Source organism: Centroberyx gerrardi, chromosome 13, assembly GCF_048128805.1.
Source record: "Centroberyx gerrardi isolate f3 chromosome 13, fCenGer3.hap1.cur.20231027, whole genome shotgun sequence".
Classification (NCBI taxonomy): domain Eukaryota; kingdom Metazoa; phylum Chordata; class Actinopteri; order Beryciformes; family Berycidae; genus Centroberyx; species Centroberyx gerrardi.
Window position 1 is genome coordinate 12,115,076 of NC_136009.1, and position 10,838 is coordinate 12,125,913.

At 43.7% G+C, this 10,838-nt stretch overlaps 1 protein-coding gene across 2 annotated transcripts; it reads left to right on the forward strand.

Moving 5' to 3' along the window:
* Positions 1–252: 252 nt before the first annotated feature.
* nr2f6a (nuclear receptor subfamily 2, group F, member 6a) lies at positions 253–9,332 on the forward strand. 2 transcript variants are annotated; one of them, XM_071896292.2, is made up of 6 exons: positions 253–1,160; positions 1,513–2,332; positions 3,632–3,726; positions 5,913–6,250; positions 6,842–7,088; positions 7,780–9,332. In XM_071896292.2, the coding sequence occupies exons 2-6, from the start codon at positions 2,064–2,066 to the stop codon at positions 8,052–8,054; spliced, it is 1,224 nt and encodes a 407-aa protein (XP_071752393.2). In that variant the 5' UTR covers positions 253–1,160; positions 1,513–2,063; the 3' UTR covers positions 8,055–9,332. The 2 variants fall into 2 exon arrangements, with proteins under 2 accessions (XP_071752393.2, XP_071752394.2); XM_071896293.2 differs by having other exon boundaries at positions 5,916–6,250.
* Positions 9,333–10,838: the final 1,506 nt, after the last annotated feature.

Below are 10,838 nucleotides of genomic sequence, written 5' to 3' on the forward strand. Positions count from 1 at the left end.
TGTGCTGCCCCACACAGCCCACTCTCTTTGCTCTTTGACTCCAATGGCCATATATGGCAGCCGGCACCATGGTAACCACAGGGCTTGAATAGCAGTGTCAAATCCCTGAGAGCACACACACACACACACTCTGCCCCCTCCCCCTCCGCACACACTCCCACTCCCTCCCTCTCTCTCTCTTGCTCCCCCTTGCTTGCTCTCTCTCTCTCTCGCTCTCACACACACAAATAGGTTGAGGAAAACAGACAGAAAAGAGGGCAGAGGGACAAGAAGGAAGGGTGAGCGAAAGAGAGAGAGCAAACGTTGTGTGGTGGCTTCAGAAATCCAGCCTGTCCTTTCTTTTTTTTTTTTTTTTTTTTTTTACATCTTAATTTGATTTGTGGACTCTGGAGCCAGAGAGAGGGGAAGAGAAGCACCCGTCCCTTCCCCCCATTCGTCTGAGCTACAGGGAAGGGCTTCACACACTCACACACACACACGCACGGGCGAAAAGGAGCACATAGGGCTAGGCCGCAAGTCATTAGTTCTTGGTGGGCAAGCAATGACAAAAGGCTGGAGGGAGAAGCCTGCATGAGTGCTTGGAGAGCAACTACAGAGGGCTGAGCGGACCGAGGGCTCCGCGTTCCCCTGCCTTGCCTCTTGTTTTTGGAAGGAAGGACTCTCAGCAGCACGGAGGATATTGCTACAACCGAGCGCTCTCGCAACAACAAGCGAGGAAGAGGGCACTTCCTTGTGCTGAGGATCTATTTGAGGAGAGGCGCAGAGAGAGAGAGCGAGAGAGAGAGAGAGAGAAGGGCAGCGGAGACTGTGTTGTATTTTGTAAGTCAGCACAGGCAGTCCACGTAGCCGACTGCTGCCGCCGCTGCAGCTGGCGTGCCTCGAACGAGCCCACAGCCACAAGAAAGTGATGCTGTTGTGCGGCCATCAAGTTGTTTTGCTTGTGGTGGTGTGGAATCGCTTCGCCGTGGGTCAGAATGCTGCCGCTGCTCAGAGGATTACAGGAGAATAGGAGGTCTCTGTCCGCTGTGCCTGCGCTCCCGGTCTCGCTGGATGGAAGGAAGGTCTAGAGAGGGAGGAGGAAAAAAAGGATTTGTTGTTTTCCAGCACGCCTTTCTGAATGAGGGAAGCCGTAGACACAGTGCGTTAATGTTCTCTCTGAGGTAAGCATGACATAATTTGTAGGAGGATAGAGGTGAATGATTAGGTAGACAACGGTAATGGCTTTCAGCAAGCCACGGTTTCTGTGTAAGGGGTACTTTAAGAGGGGTGGTCATAGCCTCTCTAGGCATGTGCTAAGGGCGAGCTACACCGAGGTCCTTTTTCAGCCATTACTGTTGCTACAGAGACAGAGCTGGGAGTGTGTGTGTGTGTGTGAGAGAGAGAAGAAGAGTATGTGTGGCTGTATGGCAGAGGATTTTCACCTCGTATCATTTTCAAGTGCTGGCAAATCGTCTGTCTTTTTGCTCTCTTTTTGGAGAATGTGTGTGTTTGACTCATTGTTTCCTGTGAAAGGTTCCTCGGCTGAAGTGTGAAAGCGTTCGACCGGACGGACAGCAGGCTTCTCTATAAAGACACACCGTCTCAGGAATCGGGCCAAAGAAAGGAACAAAACGGCACAGAGCGACTAACAGTGGGATAACGGGAGAAAGAAGAAAAGAAGCGTCGAAATCCACAGGCATGCAAAACAAAAAAGTTGCCAGACTGAGACTGTTTCCAGGTCATAGTGGAGTGGGAGGAGACTGAACAGCTCTTGTTTTTCCTGCCAAACATTCTCCTGCTCACCTCTTATAACCCGTTTTTTTTACTCTCGTTCACATCTGTTTGTTTAGCCCGAGGACATTTTTTTTCTTAATTTGCCTGTTCAAGTATGTGAGTGTGAAATTGCAAACCAAAAAAAGAACTAAATTACCAAATGAGAGCACAAACAAGCAGAAAATCTTGAATCTCTTCAGGTGAGAAGAAACACACAAGTCTGGACTTTTTGATATTTATGTTACCTTGACAGCAACCAGAAATCTTGGCTGCCTGTCCATTTTCTTCTGCAGTGGTTTGGTAACCAAGCGATGGCCATGGTGAGCGGGGGCTGGGGAGATCCCAATGGGGGCACCAATGGTTTAGGGGAGAAGAGCTACCTGAGGGGGGAGGAGGAGGACGGCTCTCCGCAGGCCGGGGGCAGCGACATGGAGGCCGGCGACGACGACAAAGCCTGCGTGGTGGACTGCGTGGTGTGCGGAGACAAGTCCAGCGGCAAGCACTACGGCGTGTTCACCTGCGAGGGCTGCAAGAGCTTCTTCAAGAGGAGCATCCGACGCAACCTCAACTACACCTGCAGGTGAGAGGGGCATCATGGGTAATGGGTTCTCATTGGTTGATTGGTGGTTCCAACTGATAATTCAAAATATACTACTGAAAATTCAAAATGTACAATGTTACATCAGCTACAGCGACAAATGAATACACAAAGACTGATAATGGAGGATATGAGTAATATTGAAAACTGCAGTTCAGCATCTGATTTAACACAGCTGTTGTGTTTCCAACAGCGTGTAGTTGCTGTATGAGTGTGAATATTATATTCTTAATGTACAAATTCATATTTTTTGTGACAGTTATTATAGTTTCAAGAAACATTTAAATTAGATTTTTTCTGTTATAATGAATATAATTCTGCAAAGGAAATGAATGCAAATTGCTAAATGAATCATGTATTAAGATAATTTGACTGTGCAGAGCTGTTACAATTGCCCACAGTGACCTAAGTGTTTTCATGTGTGTGTGTGTGTGTGTGTGTGAGTGGGATACATATCACACACAAATCCACAAACACAATTCTTATGATATTATAGCATTTAAAATCTAGAACTATCCCCTAATGCACTGTTATGGTTCTCCACATGCAAAAGTGTAGAACTAAACCAAGACTTCTGTTGTCATTCATTGTAATATAGATATAAATTGTCATATTTGCAGTGTAATTTTGTACCAAAATATTATTTTTTATGGATGACTGTTCAGTGACCCACACATACAATTTCACCACCATAAACACAGTCTTGAATGAAGTAATAAATAATTGAAACTGAATTGTAAAGTACAATTGAAATAACACTTAATGATTTCATCATCTCTTATCTAGTCTTCCTTACAGTTGCCTGTAGCCATATGAAAAAAAAATGTTCATGATGCAATATTAATGTTGAGGAGAATCGTCTAAGGAAAAGCCACCATCAGGTTCTAGACACTTTTATAATCTGTGACATCAGCTTTACATACATTAAAATGTTTTTCAATGGAAGAGGCTTTGTTTCAAATCATGTTTATCGCTGCAGCAGCGTCTCTTTTCTCATTTGCATTTGCCCTCGAGTAACACTGGTTACACAATCATTTACTGATAGTTAGGATAGCCTGGGTGAAAACTGGATCAAAACCAGAGAGCCACTTGTTGAAGTGGAAGCATCTAATGCAGCCTGACAGTTGGGGGAAATCAGGATGTTATTGCTTTAGTGCAAAATGATCATTAAAAAAAACAAAAAGAGTTGCTGAAAATCAAAGTTGAAAGCTGGTGCCATGGTAATTGTATCGTGACTGATCAATCACAGTAATCCTGTAATGTATTTGTGTGTGTTTTCAGGTCAAACAGAGAGTGTCAGATAGACCAGCACCACCGGAACCAGTGCCAGTACTGTCGCCTGAAGAAGTGTTTCCGCGTGGGCATGCGCAAAGAAGGTATCTTCCTACCCTGAACCATAAGCCCACCATCCATCCTTATCCTCTTATAGACATGTGCCCTATTTCAAACACTGCATTTTTATTGCGTTGATATGAAAAAATGAGAATAATGCTCTATTGAAGAACCTCAAAGAGTCTTCTCATTACTTCCATCAACTGCCCTTAGAAAAAAAATCAATTGTAGTTAAGTTGAATTTGCTTCTGTCATTACCTTGCCTCTACCGCTACACGAGCCCCATAGACCAGAGTAAGAGCCACACATGGCTGTCTCGGCCCTATCATGGCTAAGCTAGCCGTGCGTGTCGGCTCAATGCCATGTACTAAGTGGCTTAATCTAGTGCCTGTGTAAAAGAGTGACTGAGAGGGATACAGTGCTAAGACACCTGCGTCCCTGAGCCCATCTATCAGCCTTAAGCCTCTGGTTGCACCACAGAAACCCTCTGCCTTGTTGGCTAGATCAAGGAGAATCCAATAGGGATTTCACCTTAGGTGCCAAATGGGACATTCTTCAATGACATTCTGATAGATACTGAACACGAATGAGTAAAGATATACAGGATGTTGACTAGTGCTGTAAATGAGACAGTTTAAAGGTGGGATCATTTTCCTGAAGCATTCAATTAGTCCATGGGCCAGACCAGATATTGGTACCATCTGAGTGGGCAAAACCTTACCTATACTAAATTGTTTATCGGGTCAATATAAGTAAATTAATATATGATAGCCTATCCACAGGAGCAGCTTTTCATATTTATTGGACATTTTGTTATTTTCCCCTATTACCGCCTGTAGGAGATTTTGTTGTTGCTATTCTTGTTTTCTTTCCCCCCAATATAAATTATTTCTAAATAAATTATGTAATTGAAAATATACAGTATATTTAATAGAAGCCGACTCCACTTTTGAAATAAGTAACACATAAACACTTTTTGAAGGTTATGTCCAGGTTTCCCAGATTCCATCTCTGTAGCATCTCTGTAGCACGTGAGTTGTGTGTTCAGTGAGTGAGTCTAGTGGCTGGTGACTGCTAGGACCATAGGCTAGTCTGTGACAGATGGCTTGCACTTGTAAGTAATTTTGTTCAAAGTACTTCAAACAAAGATAAAGTCTACCCGTCAACAGAATAAAAGGTTTAAATACGTAACCAGACTGTGTTTACCGCCTCAAGTGAATTAACTTATCCCCAGCCAGATCCATATTTAGAGGTAATGTTAGCTAGTTTAGCTAGCTAGCTTGCTAGCTGCGCACCCGGGTGTGAGACAGGCGTTTATATTGTAGTTATATTAATTAAAAAAATCGGAGACTCATACCGGTTTCTGATGGTGACTGTTTAAAGTGGATGTGGAATCATATTCTAAGTGCATTCCTTCCCCTTTCTATGGTATATTGCCCCACTCAGTTGCCGCCAATTTTGTAAACCCCGATTATGTAAGTGTATTTTCACCATCGAAACCATACAAGATATTTTACCTGCGGTGTTGTTGATAGGAATTACTAGTCAGTCTTAGTTTGGAGATTTGTGATTTTAAATATAAGTGTATCTTATATTTGGTTTTACGCAGTAGGGCTCTGGCACCTCCATCCTTTCTCTAGGCCAAATGATGTTCTCTGTTTAAAAGGTTGTGTTTAGGGTGCAGAAACAATCTCCTGCTTGTCTTCAGAAAAGCATGTACTCCGATTACCGTATTGGCATATTGCAGTTCTCCTCCAGAATTCATCTTTCACAAATTGAAATTGTAATGAAAAAAAAAATCTTTGTCCTCAGTCTTTGTTTTATGCCTATAGATAACCTTCATGTAGCCCGGAGAGCATAAGAATGAGTCTCCTCGGCTCCACTGTCTTTGCTGAGGAATCAATCTGGGCTCGATTGTGCTTCCTTTAATCTGGAATTAAAGTTTTCTAATCGGGTCAAGCCCGTCTGTAGATAATCTGACCTACACCGCCGGATGAACTCATTTTTAACTTTTCTTCCTCTCCTTTTTCTTTACCTCCAAATCCCCTCATTTACCCCTCCTTCACCATTCATCACCACCCTTTCCCCATGACATATTCTCTTCTCCTTTAATCTTCTTCTCTCCCCTTCCCTCGCTCTCATCTCTTTTCTCTGTCCCCTCCTCCCTGCTCTCCTTTCCTCGCCTCGCCTCTCCTCTCCTCGCCCCCTTTGTCCCCCAACCCAACTTCAGCAGTCCAACGCGGTCGCATCCCACCTCAGCCCAGCCTCAGCCCCTCCATCACGCCCATAGGGGGCGCCAGTGGGCTCGGAGGCGGCGAGTTCTACAACAACAACAACAACAACGGAGGGAGCGGCGGAGGTCAGCCGGTGTCAGAACTCATTTCCCAGCTGCTGCGCGCCGAGCCGTACCCCAGCAGCCGCTTTGGCCACCAGTACAGCCAGCAAGCCGGTCCCGATAACGCCATGGGCATCGATAACATCTGCGAACTGGCCGCCCGGCTGCTCTTCAGCACGATCGAGTGGGCCAGAAACATCCCCTACTTCCCCGAGCTGCCTGTGTCAGATCAGGTTAGTAGATGAAACTTCATATAAACAGTCAACTCTGTGTGATGCGTCACACAATGCATTAAGTAGAAAAGACCCAGTTTCTCCCTTGACCTCTACTTATCAGAATAATAGTGACAACAGAACATCTTTTTTCAATTGCTGCAGTTTTGGGGGGAGAGGGGGCAGATGTGTAGCGTGCCTCATTGATTGATGAATGCAGAATTGTTTCCCTTGTTGTCAAAAGGCATTCTGGGAAATGTAGGAAATCACTAATTTAAAGTCCCCATGAAATGAACTCTCATTACTTTTCCCCTCCGCTCTCCTCCCATAAAATGCCTTTCTCTCCCTGACTCATATTCCATTGGTTTAGACTTTTGAATGATCCCTCACTGCATTATGTCCCGCCCCAACATCCTGTTTCACCAGGAAATGCATCAAATCCAGGAAGTAAAGATGGCATTTCATGGGGTCTTTAAGAAGTAGACAAGGCAGATTGAGGGAAAGTGGATCCAGAATATACTGAGCATCCCACATTCATTGTAACAGTGTAGGAGTATCCGAAGGTGGATTTTTCCTTCTAAGTGATTAACAGCGCACTCATAAAATCCACAGGTGGCACTGCTGAGGCTGAGCTGGAGCGAGCTGTTCATCCTCAACGCGGCCCAGTCGGCCCTGCCGCTCCACATGGCGCCCCTGCTGGCCGCCGCCGGGTTCCACTCCTCGCCCATGTCCGCGGAGCGCGTGGTGTCCTTCATGGACCAGGTGAGGGTGTTCCAGGACCAGGTGGACAAGCTGACCAGGCTGCAGGTGGACTCCGCCGAGTACAGCTGCCTCAAGGCCATCGCGCTTTTCTCACCAGGTAAGTCTGTCTGGTGGTGTTGTTATTGTCTTACTATTATGATCTTGATGTAATATGACATTTCTGGTAAGACTTTTGGTAAAGATATAGAAGATGGATTGTTATGCAGGCCACATACATACTGCAGTGCCAAAACCACCAAAGGCAGCCACTTGTGAATGGGAGTTGAAAAAAATAATGATATAATGCTCAAGGCCTTTAGATTGAAAACTTTAAGTCTGTTGACCTTTTCTTGACTGGAGTGACTGAAGCACTGCAGTGAAATTTGACACACATATCAGAGGATTTCCGTACTGTGGCACCATCTCCTGGTATATTAATGAAAATGCAATAATGTTTTATGCAGTAAATGCTGTTGTAAATGCTGTTGTTGACCATTAAGTAGCACTGGGCATAAGATTTTTGAGAGTGTCTACTGTAAACAAATGGCATGTTGTGAGTGCCACCTCCAAAAGTATTCAACAAATCCTGGCAGTGCTTTTAGTTTTGTTTTGAGTGTTATAGGTATATTTAAGTGAGACGCTCTTCATACAGTTTAGAGATGATGAGGCATTGCATTAGTATCTGTGCCCTTCAAGGGCATTTTATCGCATGCTGGGATCTCAAAGTACCTCTTTGCTGATCACGACTCTTTATGTAACCTGCCCACACTATTAAGTAACTCTCCCTCCTCCTCCTCCCTCCCTCTCAGACGCCTGTGGACTGACAGACCCGGTCCACGTGGAGTCTCTGCAGGAGAAGGCCCAGGTGGCGCTGACGGAGTACGAGAGGATGCAGTACCCTAATCAGCCCCAGCGCTTCGGCCGCCTGCTCCTGCGCCTCCCCGCCCTGCGCGCCGTCCCCGCCAACCTCATCTCGCAGCTCTTCTTTATGCGTCTGGTCGGCAAGACCCCCATCGAGACGCTGATCCGTGACATGCAGCTCTCCGGAAGCTCGATCAGCTGGCCCTATGTCCCGGGACAGTAGCCCCCCGTTGGACGAGGTCTCCGTCTGGGATTAGTGACGACAAGGACCCGCAGGAAACCTCTTGACTCATCACTATCCATCTGTGTGGTTCTGGAGCACAGTGCCAGCTGGCCGTCATATGTACTGTACCGTAACCGCTCTATTCCCCCTCATGAACTGAGCCCTCGATCTCCACGCAGGCCTACAGAGAAGAGAGGGGCCAGTGCCAGGCTGGATCTGTCTTGTTGCCAGCCCAGCAGTTCTGGTGCCAGGTCTCAGGCCAGAGACATGCTCTCCCTGCTGGGCCCCGATATGGCCACCAGAGCCAGTCATGTCACCACCCACATGCCATAGTGACTAAAGACACCACAATTACATGTAGAGGGCAGCACCGCCCCGCTACAAATACATCTAGAGGGCAGAAGTGTCCCGCCACCGAAGGTCACCAAAACTATTCTCCCCACACTGGCCTCGTTTTCCATGGCTCACCATTTGTGATACAGTGACCTTTTTTTATCAACATAAGTAATAACATTACAATATTATCATCATTATCATTATTATGGGTGACACTCAACAAAAGGTTGGAAGCGTCAGAGAACTGTGGTTGTGCGGTGAACTGAGTACAAAACCCAGTAAGAGTCTGTCAAGCTCATCGCTGTTGAAGAGAAAAATATCTTCGTTCACGCTGAATTCACCGGTCTCACAATTCAACGCCGAGGGAGAAGCCAAGGAACTGTTCAAGGGGAACAGAAATGAAATAAGACCAAGGAAACTCACCAAAGTCTATCATATCATCCTGAGAGATGGTATTTAAACGGATCGATTAAGCAGACAAAGCAGAGAGAAAGAGATGAAGGACTCTGTGACTGCTCGGCCACCAGTGGACCATCAACGTGAACAGTGCATTTAGATTCATTCACAGGGCTCACTGTTGCTGTAGTTGGAGAGAAAAAAAAGCCACAGTTACATGAAAATGGACTAATACCTCACTAGACATCAGAATGCTTTAGTCTGATATTTCCTAAACACAAACCTCTGTAATTGTTGTTCACCACAAGCCGCCTTCTTTTTGACAACTGCCTTGTTATTCAGTATGAATTTGGGACACTTATGAAATTTGAAACGAGTCTTATGAGCTTCACAAACATTCGTCTTGTATCCTTTTAAAAGATCCCCAAACAGTAGTTTTCACATGTGTTTCAAATTTGAGCTAGTCTCTGACTAAAGATGGTGAATGCAGCTATTATATGTCTGACAGGCTGATTGTTTGGAAGCAACTCTTTTTAATGGAAAGATGGCAGACTGACACATATGTAAATTAAACATGGGTTCTCCTATGACAAACATTTCCATGATAAAAAAAAAACAATTAGCCAGACAAATATAGGTGGTGATCAAAAAGTCCATAACCAACATTACCTGGAAATCTAACAGATTTTTAATTTAGTCGATGCCGTTCGTGTGGGAAATGAACCCTTGGAAATGTATTGAAATGTATATATATACTGAGGCCAACTTGTCCTTCTGCATGTTAAAATGTTGTTTTGGATCTCTGCTAAGTTGAAATTGTTTCATACTTTACATAATGTATTTCAGAAAAAAGGTTCATTTAAACATTTAAGCATTGGTTTCACTGTTAGCTCCTAAATGTTTGTTTTTTTTTCTAAATGTTTTTACATGAAAATACCTCTGTCATCTGTTGAGATGTCAAAAAAACATGCCTATCTTCATGCCAATATGGTTGATATTACATTGACGGAACAAGAGGATGTTCACACTCCCATCTCTAGGCATCCAAGTGTCTCCGCTATTCTGAAGTGATGTGAGAGAATATTGTAATAAATGAGGATATTCAATGCCAAAACATCACACTACCTGTGACGAGTTGAAAGAGGATGGGCCTGATATTCTGGTCCACCAGGATTTACCTCATGTAGGTATTTCAAGAGGCGGGTTTATACATTTAAAAGTACAGCAAAGCAACTTTCAAAGAAATAACGAAATCATCTCTAAATAAAAGATAGATACATCATTTATTGGTGTTAAATGGGACAAATTATCCGGAAACACCAACCAACCATGTTTTTCTGAGTGAAAGGATGTAACTCTGCTTCTTGAAATACCCCCTGGCCTTTCGAAAGTTATTTGGATATTCTTCTATTAATCATCAACTCACACAACCATATCATAGAAAAAAAGACAAAAAGATAAATATACTATTAATGTTTTCCTATCTTTGTGTTACTGAGTTCTTGAGTTTTTCAATTTTATGTGTATGAAAGCGTTATTAAAAGAATCAAAAGGTGACCATCTGTCTTTTGTTTTTTTTTTGGTTTGTTTTTTTGAATCTATTTGAAAAAGGTGTTGTAATTACATCTGTATGAAGAATGCCAAATAAACACTGCAACGTGTACCACAAATGTGTAACAGTGTAATAATATGCCAAAACCCAAGGCGGAGTTTTGACTGTTTTGAAAAGCCATTCAAAAAATGATTTATTGATAACAATTTTTATCTTACATGGCTGTAATGTAAATTCACATTCGATATTTCTATATAAAAATCCACATTAGTCGGTTCTTCACCAAAACTAGAGCACATCATATTAAAACGTGTTACTTTATCCAATTAAATTATCTCTGAAATGGAGGGTGAAAAGGGAAATTCTTACATGAGATAAACAACTTCACATTGAACAGTACCATGGTGCAAGTGGATTTGAAAACACCGACGCAATGCCTGATGTTGATTATTCTGATAAATATGAAAATAGACAGTGCATCTTAAATGCGTAAATGTGCA